This window comes from Balaenoptera acutorostrata, chromosome 1, assembly GCF_949987535.1.
Source record: "Balaenoptera acutorostrata chromosome 1, mBalAcu1.1, whole genome shotgun sequence".
Lineage (NCBI taxonomy): Eukaryota > Metazoa > Chordata > Mammalia > Artiodactyla > Balaenopteridae > Balaenoptera > Balaenoptera acutorostrata.
Genome location: NC_080064.1, coordinates 110,173,329 through 110,192,649, shown reverse-complemented (window position 1 = coordinate 110,192,649; position 19,321 = coordinate 110,173,329). Strand labels below are relative to the sequence as shown.

Sequence of the window (19,321 nt, the reverse complement as noted above, 5' to 3'; positions counted from 1 at the left end):
AAGGAGCGGGGGACCAAGGCATGACTACAGAGATGGTAGATAGTAGATGGAGATGGCAAGTGTGTTGTAGATATTACCTAAATGTTTGTAAAGTTTTAACGGATATGTTCAAAAGTTATTGGTAACCATCACAGCTGGTATGAGTTAAATCTCTGTATCACTAGAGAAAAACAAAAAACAAAAAAACCTGTCACTGTAACCATAGACAGGATAGTAGACAGGAAAGGGAAGAAAAATAAGAAAGCACAGAAAAATAATTAGTGACAAGTTCAAACATAAACAAAATATTTTAAAAACAAGACAAGAATTACATTTTTTTGAAAAGGAGCTACACGATGTAGAGAACTTGGAAGGGAACAAAATAAAGTCTGCTCTTGTGGAGCTTGTATTCTATGGGGAAGGCAGATAATAAACCAATAAGTAAATATATTGTCCAATGATAAAACTAGGATGGATGTGTTTTCTTTTTTATATAAACAGAATATTAGGGAAGACTTACAGTTGAAAAGAGACCTGAAGGATACCTGGGGGAAAGAGAAAGTGCAAATGCCCTGAGGCAAGAGTGTACTTAAGACCATGACGGCTGGAGTAGAGGGAGAGAGAGAGAAGAAATGAGGCCAGAGAGGCAAAGGGAGTGGAAAGGTTGAATCATGTACAGTCGCAAAGATTACTTTAAGGACTCTGAGATAGGAGCTGTAGGAAATTTTCAGAAGAGGCTCACTCTGGCTGCTGCATTGAGAACAGACTGTGGGGGAAAAGAACAGGATATAGACCAGTTAGGAGACTACTTCAGTGATCAGGTATGCTGGTGGCTTATTGTAGGGCGGTAACAAGACGTGAAAATAGTGACATATGGATGGATTTTGAGTATGTCATACGATACAAAACTTAGAAAATTTGCCAGTGGATTTGTTGGAGGATGTAAGAAACGGGAGTGTTAAGGAAAACACTAGAGTTGATTCTAAGCAACTAGAAGAATGGAGGCACTATTTCTGAAGATGGGCTAGGAGGGGCAGGAACCAGAAATTTAGCTTTGGACACATTAGATTTAAGATGCCTATTAGACACCTAAATGGAGATGTCAAGTAAGTGGGTAGATATATGAGTTTGCAGTTCAGAAAAAAGATCTGGGCTGGAGATAGAAATTTGGGAGTTTTTAGCTGATCATGAGGTGACCAGGGGTGTTTGACAAATTATACAGGGCCTTTAAAACTTTAAAACATTACCTAAGGAGTGAATGTAGACTAAAAGAAGGGGGCCTATGGTTGAGCCGTGGACATTTCAACATTTAGAGGTTAGAGAGGAAAGGAGGAACCAGAAAAGCGGATGGAGATGGAGCAGTGCAGCACCTTGGTAAGGACAACCGGGAGAAAACACGTAGTATCCCAGAAGCTAAATGAAGAAAATATTTCAAAGAGTAATAAACTGTCAGATGCTGCTGACATGTCAAGTAAGATGAGGACTGATATATTTAGCAACACTGAGGTCATCAGTGACCTTAATAAAAGACGTTTCGGTTGGGTGGTCGGGGTAAAAACTTGGAGTGAGTACAAGAGAGATTGGGGTCAAAAAAAACTATCTGTAAGAATTCACTTCGGGACTTCCCTGGTGGTCCAGTGGTTAGGACTCCACACTTTCACTGCCGAGGGCACGGGTTCGATCCCTGGTCAGGGAACTAAGATCCCACAAGCCGCACAGCGCAGCCAAAAAAAATTCATTTGTAAGACAATTGGCTAACATTGACCACTGACTGGGTATTATTATGGAATTATCAATTTTTAAAGGCATGATAATGTTGTTATGTTTAAAAAGAGCCCTTATCTCTTGAGTTATATATTGAGGTATTTATGCATGAACGGATATGATGTCTGGGATTTATTTTAACTTAATCCTTTGGAGGTGCAGAGAGAAAGGAGGGGTGGGGTAGAAAGTATACATAAAACAGATTGGCCTTATTTATGTTGACAATTATTGAAGCTGGGTGATGCATACATGTTAGTTTCCTATACTGTACTTTTGGTTTGGAAATTTCCATAATAAAAAAATTTTTTTTAAAAAGTAAAAAAAAGAGGAGGAATTAGAAATAGCTCATGCTTTTTAATGAACTTTAAAGAAATAATTTTACAGGAGGTGATATTGAACTGTTTTTGTGTCTTTGAAAAACTAAGGAATGAACAGCTTGTTTTTTGTTTTTTTTTTAAAAACAAGACGTCCCTTTATTTATTTATTTTTTTGGCTGTGCCCTGCAGCTTGTGATATCTTAGTTCCCCAACCAGGGATCAAACCTGGGCCCCCTGCAGTGGAAGCGCAGAGTCCTAAACCTGGACCACCAGGGAATTCCCAAGAATGAACAGGATAATCTGAAATCTATTTTAACTGGCTAATCTTTGTTTAAAGAGTGAATGAGACTCCAACTGCAGTGAATAACTTTCAGAATAGCTGAGATTGACATGCTTAAGAGTAAAACATTAGACCAGGATTTCCAGCTTTATAATCCTATGGCTTTGATTTCCCTCATTTTTGGAACAGGCCCTACTTGCATCTGAATACAGATGGCAGGGTACAGCTGTACAATAAGTAGTAGCTGCTACGCACCACTAGAGGGACCCTCTGACCATCTAGTGCACCCACTCAGCAGCTGCCTGAGTATGTTGAAGAGTGACGAGGTATGCAAAAGTTTTTAAGTTCCATTAGGTCCCATTTGTTTATTTTTGTTTTTATTTCCATTTCTCTAGGAGGTGGGTCAAAAAGGATCTTGCTGTGATTTATGTCATAGAGTGTTCTGCCTATGTTTTCCTCTAAGAGTTTGATAGTGTCTGGCCTTACATTTAGGTCTTTAATCCATTTTGAGCTTATTTTTGTGTATGGTGTTAGGGAGTGTTCTAATTTCATTCTTTTACATGTAGCTGTCCAGTTTTCCCAGCACCACCTATTTAAGAGGCTGTCTTTTCTCCATTGTATATTCTTGCCTCCTTTATCAAAAATAAGGTGACCATATGTGTGTGGGTTTATCTCTGGGCTTTCTATCCTGTTCCATTGATCTATATTTCTGTTTTTGTGCCAGTACCATACTGTCTTGATTACTGTAGCTTTGTAGTATAGTCTGAAGTCAGGGAGCCTGATTCCTCCAGCTCCATGTTTCTTTCTCAAGATTGCTTTGACTATCCAGGGTCAGTTTTTGCACAGCAAAGGAAAACATAAACAAGACGAAAAGACAACCCTCAGAATGGGAGAATATATTTGCAAAATATTTGCAAATTTTGGATTAATCTCCAAAATTTACAAACAGCTCATGCAGCTCAATATAAAAAAAAAACAAACAACCCAATCCAAATATGGGCAGAAGACCTAAATAGACATTTCTCCAAAGAAGATATCTATATTGCCAACAAACACATGAAAGGATGCTCAACATCACTAATCATTAGAGAAATGCAAATCAAAACTACAATGAGGTATCAACTCACGCCAGTCAGAATGGCCATCATCAAAAAATCTACAAACAATAAATGCTGGAGAGGGTGTAGAGAAAAGGGAACCCTCTTGCACAGTGGGTGGGAATGTAAATTGATACAGTCACTATGGAGAACAGTATGGAGGTTCCTTAAAAAACTAAAAATAGAACTACCATACGACCCAGCAATCCCACTACTGAGAAAGCCATAATTCAAAAAGAGTCATGTACCACAATGTTCACTGTGGCTCTATTTACAATAGCCAGGACATGGAAGCAACCTAAGTGTCCATCGACAGATGAATGGATAAAGATGTGGCACATATATACAATGGAATATTACTCAGCCATAAAAAGAAATGAAACTAAGTTATTTGTAGTGAGGTGGATGGACCTAGAGTCTGTCACACAGAGTGAAGTCAGAAAGAGAAAAACAAATACCGTATGCTAACACATATATATGGAATCTTAAAAAAAAAAATGGTTATAAAGAACCTAGGGGCAGGACAGGAATAAAGACGCAGACCTACTAGAGAATGGACCTGAGGACAGTGGGAGGGGGCAGGGTAAATTGGGACAAAGTGAGAGACTGGCATTGACATATACACACTACCAAATGTAAAATCGATAGCTAGTGGGAAGCAGCCGCATTGCACAGGGAGATCAGCTTGGTGCTTTGTGACCACCTAGAGGGGTGGGATAGGGAGGGTGGGAGGGAGGGAGATGCAAGAGGGAAGAGATATGGGGATATATGTATATGTATAGCTGATTCACTTTGTTATAAAGCAGAAACTAACACACCATTGTAAAGCAATTATACTCCAATAGAGATGTTTTTTTTAAAAAAAAAAAAGAGTGACGAGGTAAGGGTAGCAGAAAGATCATTTTTTTCCCTACCACATGTTCAGATTCAATTCCTTTTCGGGAAAAAGTCTTCTCCTTACCCAGCCTAAAGGAGGGCTGAGCCTGTGGCTTAAACTCAAATTCAAAACTCTGAGAATACCCAATTCCTCCTTTATTCCAACTACTTGTTCTATCGTAAAGTTGTTTTCCTTTTTATTACCATCACAATTCTCTCCCTTCCTCTCCAGTTGATACCACCACCATCCTAGACGCACATCACCTCACACCTAAATTATTACAATCTAAACTGTCTGCTTTTTCTATCCACTGTGATGGAACTTTGTCAACAGATTAGTTTCGGAATTTTGTTTTGATCATGCCCCACTTAGGGACAAAAACGTTCTATGCTTCCCCATTGCCTACAGTTTAAAATAAAAATCCCTCAGCTTGTATCAGTCAGGGTTTCCAGCGTTGCCTCCACCTATACTTATTCCAATATTCTGACTCAGGTCTCCCTCCACCATTGCTTTCACCATGATCTCTTCCTTGTTCTCTAAAACAGATCATTCTCATACCTCTAGGCCCTTGTGCTCAAGTGAAACTTTCCCCAACACTTCAGGCCCACAATAACCTCTAATCTTCCTCGACCTTTATACTTTGTATCACTCTTTCAGAGAACTGAAATCCTTAACTGTATCACGTCTAACATGTTGTTTTTGTGTGCACGTATGTGTGTGCTCCTCCTGGACACTATAAACTCTTGAAGGTCAATTACTTCTTTTGACCTTCCACTGCCCCATGCAGTCATGGCTCTTGCTCATTAGCTGCTGCACAAATATTTGTAGAATGACCTTAACAAGGTACGGAATAGTGGTGTGGAAAGGAACATTATTTAGTTTGTTTCTCTCCAAATCTCCCCCATCGCCTTAGAACATCCCTTTTTGTCTAGTTTCCCATTCCAGTAAAATAGCCTAAGCTCAACCTCACAGAAGAGAAAAACACATAGCTGAGGAAAACAGTCTCTATGCTTTTCTAGGAGTGACAGACACCTGGGGCCAGGTCAAGGGAAGGAAAGGCAGAGAATCCTAGGGCCAACCAATCTCAAGCTTGCTTTTCCCACTGTCCCTCTCCTTTCCTCCTAAACCTGAGTAGAATTTTGAGCTTTGGATCCCCAAATCCCTAGGCAACAGACCCACATTAATTCCCTTCCTAGTCATTCACAGCTTTTCCTTGTCAAGTTTAAGTTGTTAAGATGGAGGAGGTGACCAGAAGGTAATGAATGAAGCCATTTCTCTCAGCCTGAGTTAGACCGAAGCTGGAGTGAGGAAAAACTGGAAAGGATGCATTTGTTTCAGGGTAACATGAACAAAACTGAGCCTGAGGTAGGTGGGTGGAGCAGATGGTATACGAGAAAGAACCAGGAAGTAGCAAGAAGTCTAAATAACTGATGAAAGTTTAATACATTAAAACCAGGTATTTATCACTTTTATATTGTATTTGCCATTTCTGAACAATACAAAGTAGAGGCAAATAGTGACACTTCATAAAAATGTTGATTCCCCATTCCCTTCCCTAAGACCCAGCCTCCCTCAAATATTCCCTCCCACCCCCTACAGAACTCTGTCCTGAATAAAACACTTAAATACATCATAAATAGTAAATTATGAAAAAAAAATAGCAAGAATTGTTTCTTTTCTTCTTGTAAAAAAGAACATGGCAGCAAAGACAGGCAGCCAGAAACTGGCTGGGGGTGTCTAATATAGACAGTTACTCGGGGTATTAGCTAACCTACTATCAAGGCAGGGTGGGACGGAGAGGGGACAGGATGGGGATTCAACAATCTGCCTGAGATGCCAGGCCCCCTTCTTCCCCTGACAGGGGCAGGAGGATCAGATGGAGAACATGGGGAGGAAAGGGATTACACAGCCCCCGTTTCCACGTTCTCTGCATGAAGAGAGGCGGCAGGGCATGTGGCACAGCAATGACCTCACTAAGGCAAGAATCTGCTGGCTCTCCATGAGTTTAAGAGAATATTCTCTAGCCTCACAGTTATGGACTACCTGTTAAACAGACACAGGTGTCCCCTTCTCCATCTCAGCTCCATGAACAGCAGAACGCTGTTGGAAAAGGTGGTAAGAGCAAGGAAGAAATCTCCTTTGGAGAAGAATCTAAAATTCATTTGATAAGTCTTCATATTTAGAAAAACAAGCAGAATACATTTCAAATTGCAAAACAGTAATAATCATTATGGCCTGGCCGTGAGTAGGGTCCTGCCTAGGAAGGGTTCTGACCTTTTAGCCCTATGACTGCCCCACTGTTTAACAAAAGGGGTAACGATTACCCCACGTCCCACTCTCTCCATTCCTTCAGCTTTCAGAAATTCATTAAGAGAGGAGGAGTTAAAGAGGAGCCACTCCTGGCAGAGCAGCTTCTGTTTCTCAAACACCAGGGCTCTTCTGAGGGAACCCTATGAATACGCATCTCTCCAATACTTATGGAGTTTTGATCTGAAACTGTCTGGCTTGAAATTGTGTGCTATTTTTCTTTTCCTTTTTTAAGGAACCAAAAGAAGGCGGCTGGGAGGTGGTTAAACACCCTTACCCCCCAAAAAAAACTTTACAAAGATTACAGGGGTCTTCTTCCACAGAAAAAGAGCTAAGGTCGGGATAATGTACCAGCCGGTCTGTCCTGAGGAAATTAAGAGTCCAGCTCCTGGTGAAAGGTAGATGAGGGGGAAGAAAACCACCAAGTCCAGCAACCCCACTTCCAATAGGAAGAATGGGGGTTTGAAAACAATTCAGTTGTGGAAGCAAGGCTGGCTAGTTGAAAGCTTGTGCCACCAGCTCAGGAGTACAGAGGATGCTGCTGTCCTCAACTGTCCGAGGCACTAACGCCCATTCATGAGGAAGGGGAAGTAGAAGAGGTTCTTCTTCAGGGAGGAGACGGAGAGCTCCCTTAGCCTCCAGTACATTTTTTTTGATGACCAAGAAAAAGAAAACTCAGCATTGCTGGGTCAAGGGCTGACATCTTGGGATCACAGAGATAGTAGAATCTTGCTCCAGGTCTTCCGAGGATTTTTGTTCACTGAAAAGGGAAAGGGTTTAAAGTTAAGGATGTGCAGTATGAGACAAGGAGGCAGGAAAGGAATTCAAGTTTCCTTCTAGTTCAGTCTCAGCTTCCAAGAACAAGATATCAGAAACAAAAATTTTGAAAAGTAAGATTTAGGGGGGCACCCAGTCCCCCTAACCCTGCCAATTACTTTGTTGCTCCACTCCATCAGTGATGCTCTTTATACCCTTCCAAAGCATCCACCTCCCCCACATCCCAGACACTTACATGGATGAACTCTGACTCTGGAACTTCATGCTTTTCCAAGAGGGTTGAGCTAACAGGAGGGGGAAAAAAATGGAGGCAGAAAGAAGAATTAGTAAATAAATGAGAAAAGGGACTCTCAGGTCAAATCTCATACTGCTTCTCCATTTAATTTCACTGGGAATCAATTTAGGATTCTTAAAGAAGGGGCTAAGAAGCTACTAGATTTGGAAGCACATTGTTTTAATTAACTATTTACTTTCTTGTCTTGACTTCTATAAAATATTTCCTAACACCCTCCTCTACCTTCTTCAATCCCCAGGTGTGGTAGGCACCCAATGAACACTGCAGCCTGATAGTCATGCCATTGTGTAATTTTCTCCTCTTTAGTGTGGGCTGAACTTAGTGACTTTCTTCTAGTGAACAGAATGCACCACAGGAGATGTAAAGTCAATTCTGAGATTAGGCTACAAAAAGACTATAGCTTCCTCTTGGGCACCTGCTCTCTCACTTGTTTGCTCTGAGGAAGCTAGCTGCCATGCAGTGAGCTGCCTTATGGAAAGGACCATGTGACAAGGAACTGAGGGAACTGGCCAACAGCCAACAAAGAACTGAGCCCTTAGCCCAATAGCCTACAAGAAACTGAATCCTGCCAACAACCATATAGATAAGCTTGGAAGCTGATCCTCCCCTGGGCGAGCCTTCAGATGAGACCACACTGCTGGCTAATAGCTTCACTGTAACCTCCTGAGAGACTTTAAGCCAAAGGCACCCAGCTAAGCCACACCCAGATTCTTAAGCTACATTAAATCTGAGATAATAATGTTTGTTGTTTTTAGCTGCTAAAATTTGGGGTAATTTGTCACACAATAGATAATATATATTTTTGTACCTGGAAGTGAAGTGCTGCTGTAATAAAAATCTAAAATGTGGAAGTGGCTTTGGAAGAGGGAACTGGGTTTGCGGACAGTTTTAGTGAAAGTTTAAAAGTGCCCTGAATATACTGTAGAATTCTGGACTTTAAGGGGATTGCCAGTAAGGGCTTAAAGTGAAAAAAATCTTATTAAAAATTGAAGGAAAGGGGATCTTTGCAATGTAGTGGAACAAAGTTTAGCAACAATGTCATCTACAGTTACGCGAAAAGTAGAATACGTGCCTAATGAACTGGGTGATCTGGCTAGGGAGATTTCTAAACCAAGTGTTGAAGGTGCCACCTGGTTTCTTCTTAATGCTTATAGTTAAAATATGAGAGAAGAAAAACAAATTCAGGGAAGGACTATTAAACAAAAAGAAGCCAAGACTTGATGGTTTTGAAAATTCTGAGCCTCTCCAGATAGCAAATAATGCTAAAATTAAGAAATGGATAAAATCTAAGGCACTGCCAGGAAAATGTGGTCTACAGATGAAGCCAAGGGTATGACTGTAAAACATCTGTTAAGAACTCAAAGTACTATTCAGTCATACAAAAAGCGATTCAAAAGATTAAGGGTATGTCTCTCAGATCCTCTCAACTTAACAGGATCTCTAAGAAGCATAGAGCTTATCAAGAAGGTATTTGTGGAGTGGCTTCTGTCTAATAGCGTGAATCCCAATGAGATTCATAGGAGGCCCACAAAATCTTTGAGGGTATTAGAGCAGCAGAAACATTGTCCTGCTTGGACTAAAAGGGACAGAAATAGTACACAATGAAAAGAGACCACTGGATCCCCAAAATTCTGGCAAGAAGCAGGCCGAGAAAATTACTCAGCTGCAAACACATTCTAGTTTTCATGAAAAAGGAAGACTCAGAAGGCAAAACCAAGAGTCCAAAAGGTAGAGCCAAGAGCCACGAATTATTCTCATGCTTTGAGACCTGATAAAAGAAACTCCAACATTTGCTGGATTTTACACTAGCTATGGATCAGACTCCTCTGTGCCTCCCGTTCTCCCTTTTTTATACAGGAATGTGTAAAGAGGTTGTCTGTTGTTTGTCTCATCATTGTATGCTGGGTGTATGGGGAGAAGATAGCCTGTCTCTTTAGTGTCACAGGTCCACAGTGATCACTGCTTCCTGATACACTCTTAGGTAATTCATTCCTCAAGTGTGGGCTAGATTAAGTGACTAGAATGCAGAATAGGAGATTTGGTTATGAAAGACTGTGGCTTCTGCTTAGGTGCATGCACTGTCACTTGCTCATGCTAAGGGAAGCGAGCTGCCATGTTCTTAGTTGTCCTATGGAGGGGCTCATGTGGCAAAGAACTGAGGGAGGCCCCCAGAAAACAGCCAGCAAGAAACTAAGACCCTCAGTCCAGCAACTCACCAGAATCTGAATCCTGTCAAAAACCACATAAATGAGCTTAGAAGTGAAGCCTCTCAGTTGAGCCTTCAGATGAGCCTATAGCCCTGGACAAAGAGCTTCACTATCATGAAAGACCTTGCGCCAGAGGACCCAGTTAAGCTTCACCCAGATTTCTAACTCACAGAAACTATGACATATGTTTGTTATTTTAAGTCACTAAGTTCTGGGGTAATATATTATGATGTAATAGATGATTAACACACCAAAAACAAAATTAAATCACAATCTTTACACTGGATCCTTTTGAAAGGTTAACTGTTCACTGTCTTTAGTGCCTGGGAATCTTTCCAGCCTTAAATCCTAAGCTAAGAATTCTCACTTAACTCACCAGGAGATGAAGCATTAGTTGGGGTATTTTGATTGAATACCAGAAAAGTCTGTACATAAAGACTTCCCACCACCCCCTAAAAATGCAGAGATGTTGATACACTTTTCCAAATCACTAAAGATGAGCTCTTAGGAAGATGAACATGCAAAAATCTAGCGAAGAGCAAAAGACAAACAATAGTCTCTGGAAAAAACAGAATTATGAAGGTTCTCAAGGACCTGAAGAGGGAGATGAGAAGATTACATGGAGAAAGGGGCCAAGGAACCAACCTTGTAGTTAGCATTTGCAAAGTCTCTCCAACTACAGGTGAGAAATAGGGGTCAGGAATAGTCGAGACCTCACTGATTTTCTCTAAAGGTGGAGTCTGAGGTAAAACATCAGGACGACCGAAGTGGACGCCTGGAAAAAAGAAAGGGGAAGAAAATCAATAAATAAAAAAGAAGAGAAAAGGGGGTGGGGAAAATATAGGAAAAAATATATAGCAACTTGGATTTTCGTGGACAGGAACGGGGAGTAGAGGTCCTAAGCAGACAAGGACTCAGAAGGAAGGGAGGGAGCGCCCCATCACACGGGGACCCCAACCCTGGCGCTGACCTGGCTCCACTTCCGCCTTTGTTGTCACTTGTGCCTTGTGTTCCCCAGAGACCGATGGCTGGTAAGTTACGCAGGAGTTGCCGCTGGGGCCTGCTCGCCGAGAGAAAGATGAGCCAGACCGAAACTTTTTGGAAGGAGAGGGCTTCACTTCAAAAGGGAAAGAGAGAGCCTACTTAGCACCCACCTCAGAAACCGTCACCAAGACATAGATACAACTTGCTAGCGTCCCCAACACAAACCCAAAGTTGTTCCTCTGCAAAGCAGGAAAAGGGGTTAATGTCAACAAAGATGGGCTCTATGAACTACTCTTCAGAGGAGGGGGCATCTCAGTCCACTTTACTTTGGAAAAGAAGCAGAGAACCTAGAGGAAAGGAGACACATATCTCTCCCCTCCTACATGCAACCTCAATGGTTTTGCTTCCGCCTGATGACATGTCTCCTATTCTGTAATTCCTTTGTTCTTTAATAGTATCCTTCAGTTAAACCAGACAAAGATGACCCTTTCACTCTATATCCCTGTAGCACTTACACACACAGCACGATGGTGATACTTTACACTTGTTTATATATCACTCTGAAAAGACTTCGAAAGGATTTTTCCATGTTTCTTAAGACTGTTTGGCATGCCTAAGTCCGCTCTGCCTCACCGAGGGACAACTGATGCCTATGATGAGGAGACAGAGATGGGAAGGAGGAGCTGGAATTTGCCAGTGGCAGCAGCGTGAAAGGTTTGGAAAGAAGAACATTGGCACTTCCCAACCAAGAAAGTTGAGGGAAGAGACTAAGAACACCTGCTAAGCAGAAATGAGTAAGTGCTTCTCCAACCTTCTGATCCTAATCTAAGAACTTCCTGGCCTTGGGGATATGGTAATATTCTTGCCTATCTCTGTCCATAAAAGTCCAGCTTTGCCTATCTCAGACTGTGGCATGGGTCCTACACCCACAACTAAACATTTTTACAACCCCACCATTTTCTCAGAAATGTCCCTCCCCCCAATGACACATGTAGGGATTGCCAGGGGGAAAGCAGCAACTTGGAAACAACTGAGACAGACAAAGTGACCGACATAAGAATGGGCAGCAGCTCTCACGGGATGTGGGTAGAGTAGGAGAAGCCTCTGGCTTTGGCAATTCCCTGACAGAGGTGTCCTGCCCCCCATCTCTTGAAGTAAGGGAGCCATTGGAGGGTCATCTGGCAGAAGCCACTTACAGGGGATCTTCTTGAACACTGTAGTGCACATGAAGCGCTGGAACCGTTCGGCGTAGAAGCTTGGGCGATGCACTGATACGGTGTCCTGCAGAGCAAGAGAGATAGCTGCAGGGTTAGAGAGGAGGAGGCCCAGCAAGAGGATCTCTAGTCCAAGGGCCGTTTTTCCCTAGGCTGAGACCCTAGCAGACGGGTAGAACCCACAAATGAAATAAGGTAAGAGGAAACTGAGGGGGCAAATCAGAATTGAGAGAGGCAGAAAGAGGAGAGCCTCTAGCTGACTGCTACTCACCCCATCATGTACCAGAGCTTTCCAAGAGTGCTCCAACTTCTTAACAAACCTGCCAAGAAAAATGTATATCATGCATTCACATTAAATGAATGACCTTATAGTTTTCTACTTTACAGAGTTAAAAGAACAATCATAGGAGCAAAGAGAGAGACCGGGAAAGCACCCCCACTATTATGCTGGCTTTCCAAAGAACAGACAGGGTAGTGCTTATTCCACATGGAGATCGAAGCTGTTTCTAGATAAGTCGATTATTGCCCCCCTCAGAAAGGGGTAGTCAATATGTCCCAGCAAGTCAGGGACAAGAATATTTATTGTAAAAGGGGAGCTGGAGGGACAGATGGGCAAACCTGGAAGGGGGCCAAGTACTGTCCAGTCCTCATTAGCACCTGAAACCTTACAGGAGCAAAACTGGGGTCTAACATTTCCAGCTCTTCCTTCACTACCACTCCACTGCCTGAATTCCACAGGCTAATACTTTTCACAGAACACAGTGATCCTCTTGTTTTTCCTCCATGGAAAGGAGGGATGTCTTTCCAGCTGTATCCTAATGTGGAGTATGACTCATCTCACAGGTTTTCCACAAAAAGCCAGAGAGATGGCGTTTCTACCCTGGTGCTTCTAAGGACTGACTCAGCTTTCCACAGAGGTGTATGCTATGTTTGGGGAGATGGTGGGATAAGGAAGCCAACAGACAGGCATAATCAGGAAATAAAAAACCATCTGAAACCCAATGAGGCAAGCAGCCAGACTGCAACTTACTCTTCTTGCTTCAGGAAGAATTTGGTGACACCCATCTAAAAGAGCAATGTGAGTAAACCTACATCCACTCTGCCCCTAGGATCTATATGCTCCTCACCTGTAAGACTGCAGAATGTCAATGATCCCGATATAAAGCAGGAGCCTTTCCCCTTTACTATTCCGGGCCGGGATGCCACCCATACTGGGGAAGACAAGAAAGAAAGAGTAAGAAAATCTTTTGTCTAGCAGGCAGAGGCTTCTGCTAACCTCAAATCAGATCAGGACATGTAACTGAGACCTAAGCGTAGTTAGAAGTCTCATCATCTTCCATAAACTGGGGAAGAGTGAGAGACTTCGCCCAGCCCCACCCACTTTGGCTTATGTATTATAACCTCTTTCTCTCCAAATCTCACCTGCCTGCTTCTCCCACCCCAAATTCACGGAAGAGAATCTAAAAATCACCCCTACTCAGCAATTTTAGGAATATTCTCCCAATTAACTCTAAACTTCCTTAGTACTCTACTCTTTTTTTTTTTTTGGCTGCGCTGCAAGGCTTGTGGGATCTTAGTTCCCTGATCAGGGATCGAACTGGGGCTCTCGGCAGTGAAAGCATGGAGTCCTAACCACTGGACCGCCCGGGAATTCCTCCCCAGTACTTTCATATTTTAATTTATGCCCATTGAGACACTCTTCTGGAGAGTCATGGTAAAGAATACTTTAAAATGAAACCACTTAAAAGACATTTGATACTTTAGTAACTACACTTCCTTGATCCATGATGGTAACAAAGACACCTTCCATAAAGAAGTCTATAATAAATTGTTTTTGATTAAGTTCTAATATAATTTGCAGGCGTGCATCTAAGACTCTGAGTGAACTTTTTTTTTTTTTTAATAAATTTATTTATTTATTTATTTATTTTTGGCTGTGTTGGGTCTTAGTTTCTGTGCGAGGGCTTTCTCCAGTTGTGGCAAGCGGGGGCCACTCTTCATCGCGGTGCGCGGGCCTCTCACTGTCGCGGCCTCTCCCGTTGCGGAGCACAGGCTCCAGATGCGCAGGCTCAGTAGTTGTGGCTCACGGGCCTAGCCGCTGCACGGCATGTGGGATCTTCCCGGCCCGGGGCACGAACCCGTGTCCCCTGCATTGGCAGGCGGATTCCTAACCACTGCGCCACCAGGGAAGCCCCCCTGAACATTTTTTTTTTTTTTTTTTTTTTAAACCCCTGAACATTTTTTTAAAAGTCTTGGACTTCCCGGGCTTCCCTGGTGGCGCAGTGGTTGGGAGTCCGCCCGCCAATGCGGGGGACGCGGGTTCGGGCCCTGGTCTGGGAGGATCCCACATGCCGCTAGAGCACCTGGGCCCGTGAGCCACAGTTACTGAGCCTGCGCGTCTGGAGCCTGTGCTCCGCAACAAGAGAGGCCATGATAGTGAGAAGCCCGTGCACCACAATGAAGAGTGGCCCCCGCTAGCCGCAACTAGAGAAAGCCCTGGCACAGAAACGAAGACCCAACACAGCCAAGGATAAATAAATAAATTTATTAATTTAAAAAAAAAAAAAAAAAAAAGTCTTGGACTTCCCTGGTGGCGCAGTAGTTAAGAAACTGCCTGCCAATGCAGGGAACACGGGTTCGATCCCTAGTCTGGGAAGATCCCACATGCTGCGAAGCAACTAAGCCCATATGCCACAACTACTGAGTCTACACTCTAGAGGCCATGAGCCACAACTACTGAGCCCACGTGCCACAACTACTGAAGCCCATGCACTCTAGGGGCCCGCATGCTGCAACTACTGAGCCTACGTGCTGCAACTGCTGAAGCTCACACGCCTAGAGCCGGTGCTCCGCAACAAGAGAAGCCACCACAATGAGAAGCCCGTGCACCACAACGAAGAGTAGCCCCCATTCGCCGCAACTAGAGAAAGCCTGCGCACAGCAACGAAGACCAAACGCAGCCAAAAATAAATTTAAAAAAAAAAAAAAAAAAAAAAAGGTCTCAGGACTTCCCTGGTGGTGCAGTGGTTTAGGATCTGCCTTGCAATGCAGAGGACGTGGGTTCGACCCCTGGTCAGGGAACTAGACCCCACATGCATGCCTCAACTAAGGGTTCGCATGCCACAACTAAGGAGTCCACCAGCCGCAACTAAGGAGCACACATGCCGCAACTAAAGGAGCCAGTGAACCGCAACTAAGGAGTCTGCCTGCCACAACTGAGACTCAGTGCAACCAAAAATAAAAATAAAATAAAATAAAAATAAAATAAAATAACAACAACAACAAAAAGAAATTATATGTTTGTTTAAAACTAACTAACTAAATAAATAAATAAAATTTAAAAAAGAAAAGAAGTCTCTTAATTTTGAATAGTTCTCCTTCCCAGATGTACAAATCCCAAATTTAAGACATCTTCCTTTCCTTTTACATTCTTAGGAAAGCTCATCCTATAGTTCTGTAAGCATTAATGCTATTGACTTAACTGCTGAATAAAGGCTACTCCTCCTCAGAAGCTGCGTCCCTCCCTCAAGAAAAAGTGCTCTGAGCCTATACACTCCTTCCCAGCGCCCGAGTCCACTCACTGGTCATCAGTCTCCATGGTGCCACCTCGTCGAGCCTCGCCCTGGATAGATTCCATGGCTGTGGAATAGAGAGCCTTTTGGGGGGCTGGTCTACGAGTGTCAGTTGAATATTGTGCTTCATTGCCTAAAGGCTCTCGTTGTGCATGATCTATGTTATGGATTGACACCAGGAGGCTATAGTCCATTATCTTGAAGCTCTGCAGCACCTAATGGAAGGAAAAAACATGATCTGAGCCTTGGGAGGTATGAGAATCTTTTTTCAGGATCTCACAGCTTTCCTGATCTAATTGTTCTTGCTAGTGAACCTCCAGAGCTAACCACAGGATTATCCTTTGCTCCTCCTACTCCTTGGAGAACAGTACATTGACCTCCTCTGGTCACCCTTCACTGATATCCCTTCAGCTTTCCTTCACCAGAGTACATACAAATTAGGCCACGGCCTAGCCCACAAGATCCTCTTTGTTTGTTCTTTCCTTGTATCTCTTCATGAAAAGAGCATTATATTCTCAATGAAAGAAGAAACACATATTTGAGCTCTAAAAAATCCACAAGGAGGGTCTGGTAAAAGTAAACTTTGTGACAGAGCAGATCTGTGGCAGGTCCTTATATGGCTAGCTTCACTTCAGTTCATTATTTGCTGAATCCTTACCATCTGTAGGCACTGTGCCTGCTTATGTGGATACAAAGATACGTAAGAGAGCTTCTGTCCTCATGGATATTATAATTTAGAAAGGGAAACTAATGTAAAAATAAATACAATACAGTCTACTATGTGTAACAATGGAAGTGCATACATGATTGAGGAATACTACAGAGACGTACATAAATAGGTTTATGAGGGATCGATTAGAGAGAAAATACGTGCAAGTAAATAAAGGAAGGAAAGAAGAATGCCAAGGCCTGGAAGCATGAAACAGCAGGCTACGTGCAGGGAGGTATAATCTGGTGTTGCTAGAACATAAAATGCAAAGGCTAGGTATTTGGCACATGAGAGAGGATGCTAGGGGCAAGGCAATGACAGGCCTGATGTGTCATATTAAGGAGCCTGGACTGTCTCCTACAGTTCTCAACCTTGTATATTTCCACCAGTTCCAGTAGCTCACTTTGGGGGTTTTGGTAGGTGGATAGAGTAAGGGATAAAGAGAGTTCAGGACTGACTCTTATGTGTGGTTTGAAAAACCTCTCTGCTCCACCAAGTCTCCAGTCCTCACAACCAAAAGAGCCAAACTAAAATAGGCATTATCCTGGAAGTAGATGCAGAGTAAGCAAAGAAAGGCAAGGCTGGATAACATGATGGACTGAATAGAAGATGACAATCCTACAAAAGCAGTTTGCAAAAAACAAAAAACAAAAAAAAAGGTGAAAAAATCAGTAGGGAAAGATGTCACAAAAACCAACAGATGTTGAGAAAGTGGAATCAATCAACTGTCAAACACTGCAGAAAATTCAAGGAAGGACTGAGAAGTACTCTCTATTCGGCATCTAGGTGGTCATTGGAGAGAGCAGTTCAGTTGAAGTGGTGAGGGCAAAAGCCAGGACACAGTGGGTTGAGGCAGAAACAGGAGAAGAGAAAGGGAAAAGAGAAATGGAGGCATCATTAAATGAAGACATTGAAAAACATTCTCCTAATCTTAAAATAAAAAAGAGATAAACTTGTTTGTATATAGATAGAAAACAGTCAGTTGAGGCTGAAGCCAGAGGTGGGAAAGGAAGTAAGTGATGAAGCAGGATCCTAGAGAAACAGGAGGAAATGGATCTAGGTCACAAAGGGACTGACCTGGAATAATCGACCAAGTTGGGAAGAAAATATAGATTAAGGATGGTTAAGTGTAGATCCATTTATAAAGTGATGATGGGGGCAGGACAAAGGGATGGTACAGAATAGAAAGCTGAGGTAGTTTGTTGAGAAACAAGGCTGGGGGGATGAGAGTCAGAAAACTGTTTGAAGAGAGTGCCAATCATGTGCAATCTCTGGGAGGAACAGGAAATGGATTGATGAGGAATACTGAGGGCCCAGGTAGGGCTGGATATCATAAATCTGTAGAGATGCCAGTAAACACAGTTGTGTGATTTTTTTCAGCAGCACTCAGCTTCTAAGATATAAATTTGGATTTGGCAGACAGGACCAAAAACTGAGCAATGGTGGTGCTGGTATGAAAATAAGGAGAATGTATGCTTATGAGGCCCAGGACAGGTAGCAGGTAGAGAAAAAAAAGACAGGGGAGGGGAGTTAGACAAACGGGGAGAAAGTAAAAATGTAAAGGCATAAATGATCTAATATAAAAGTTATTTTAAATGAAGTCTGGCACAGATGGAGCTAAGGAACAGAGTCCCGTCTCCCACAGATTAGATGCCTAAGAATGACCAAGCTGTTTTAGAGTCTGAGATTTCTGGTGCCTGAGAGAGAAGGAAATATGACAAACTCACCAAACAGTCGCGCTGCAGGGTCTTGCACAGAGCATTGTACATATCGGCATCCAAAAAGAGACCATCAGGGATGTCTTGTAAGAAGTCCAGGTCTTTAAGGGTGGGGAGAGGCTTGTCTCGCTCTTTTTGGGAAGCCCGCCTTTTGTAGGTTGAGCCCTTGAGGTCATATTTGATATGCATTTTGACTGACCGTGGTAAGAGATTGTTCATCACCACAATTCGAATGTTCTTGCCACCTGCCTGCACACAGTACAGTCCATAGAACTTAGGCAGCAAAGTCCGAGGGTTCTGGTTGAGGTTCTGAGGGCAAGAAAGTAGAAAGAAGTAGAAGAGCAAGTTAGCTGATTTTCAGTAAAACTCAAGGGCAAAAGCTGTCACCCCGCTTCCTTTGTCTGTTACATGGGATTCAGATACAATCTGCCCATAAGCCCACATTACATTTGTTTAAAATTTCCCAATGTATCTATCTCAATAATGAGATCACCACCAAGCCAAGTGGCAGGCCTACAATATAGTAAGCAGTCAGGATACTAAACATATGATGAACATGTTCCTTCAGAGAGGTTTAAGAGAAGACAGCACTGAAAAAGACTTAATGCTTAGCCTTCTGTATAGTATATTCTTGTGAGTATGAAAGGAGGCAAAGGAGAGTTCCCTAACTTCTCCAGAACCTCCAAGAGGTATCAGTCAGAGTAAGAAAAAATACAGTATTATCAAGGGAAGTAACCAACCTCATACTCTACTCTAGGAGCTGGACTAAGAATGGAAAGCAGAATCATCATTGAATAAAAACAAAAATAAACAAATGGGACCTAATTAAACTTAGAAGCTTTCGCACAGCAAAGGAAACCATCAACAAAATGAAGAGAAAGCCCAAAAAATGGGAGAAAATATTTGCAAATGAAGTGACCGACAAGTGATTTTTCTCCAAAATATACAAACAGCTCATGCAGCTCAATATAAAAAAAAAAAAAAAACCCAATCAAAAAATGGGTAGAAGATATAAATAGACATTTCTCCAAAGAAGACATACAGATGGCCAAAAAGCACATGAAAAGATGCTCAACATCACTAATTATTAGAGAAATGCAAATCAAAACTACAATGAGGTATCACCGCACACTGGTCAGAATGGCCACCATCAAAAAATCTACAAACAATAAATGCTGGAGAGGGTGTGGAGAAAAGGGAACCCTCCTACACTGTTGGTGGGAA

At 42.5% G+C, this 19,321-nt stretch overlaps 1 protein-coding gene across 3 annotated transcripts in view; it reads right to left on the bottom strand.

Moving 5' to 3' along the window:
- Positions 1-5,732: 5,732 nt before the first annotated feature.
- PIP5K1A (phosphatidylinositol-4-phosphate 5-kinase type 1 alpha) overlaps positions 5,733-19,321 on the bottom strand; it is a 38,802-nt gene continuing 25,213 nt past the window's right edge. For 2 of the 3 annotated variants that reach the window (XM_007178036.3, XM_007178037.3), the window contains 9 exons: positions 18,107-18,406; positions 15,680-15,885; positions 13,226-13,309; positions 12,370-12,418; positions 12,081-12,165; positions 10,871-11,017; positions 10,546-10,675; positions 7,634-7,682; positions 5,733-7,381 (listed from right to left, as the gene is read on the bottom strand). In XM_007178036.3, the coding sequence (XP_007178098.1) occupies positions 7,379-7,381; positions 7,634-7,682; positions 10,546-10,675; positions 10,871-11,017; positions 12,081-12,165; positions 12,370-12,418; positions 13,226-13,309; positions 15,680-15,885; positions 18,107-18,406 (1,053 nt within the window). In that variant the 3' untranslated portion in view covers positions 5,733-7,378. The remainder of the gene's footprint in view (positions 7,382-7,633; positions 7,683-10,545; positions 10,676-10,870; positions 11,018-12,080; positions 12,166-12,369; positions 12,419-13,225; positions 13,310-15,679; positions 15,886-18,106; positions 18,407-19,321) is intronic. The other variant, XM_007178038.3, reaches the window with a different exon arrangement.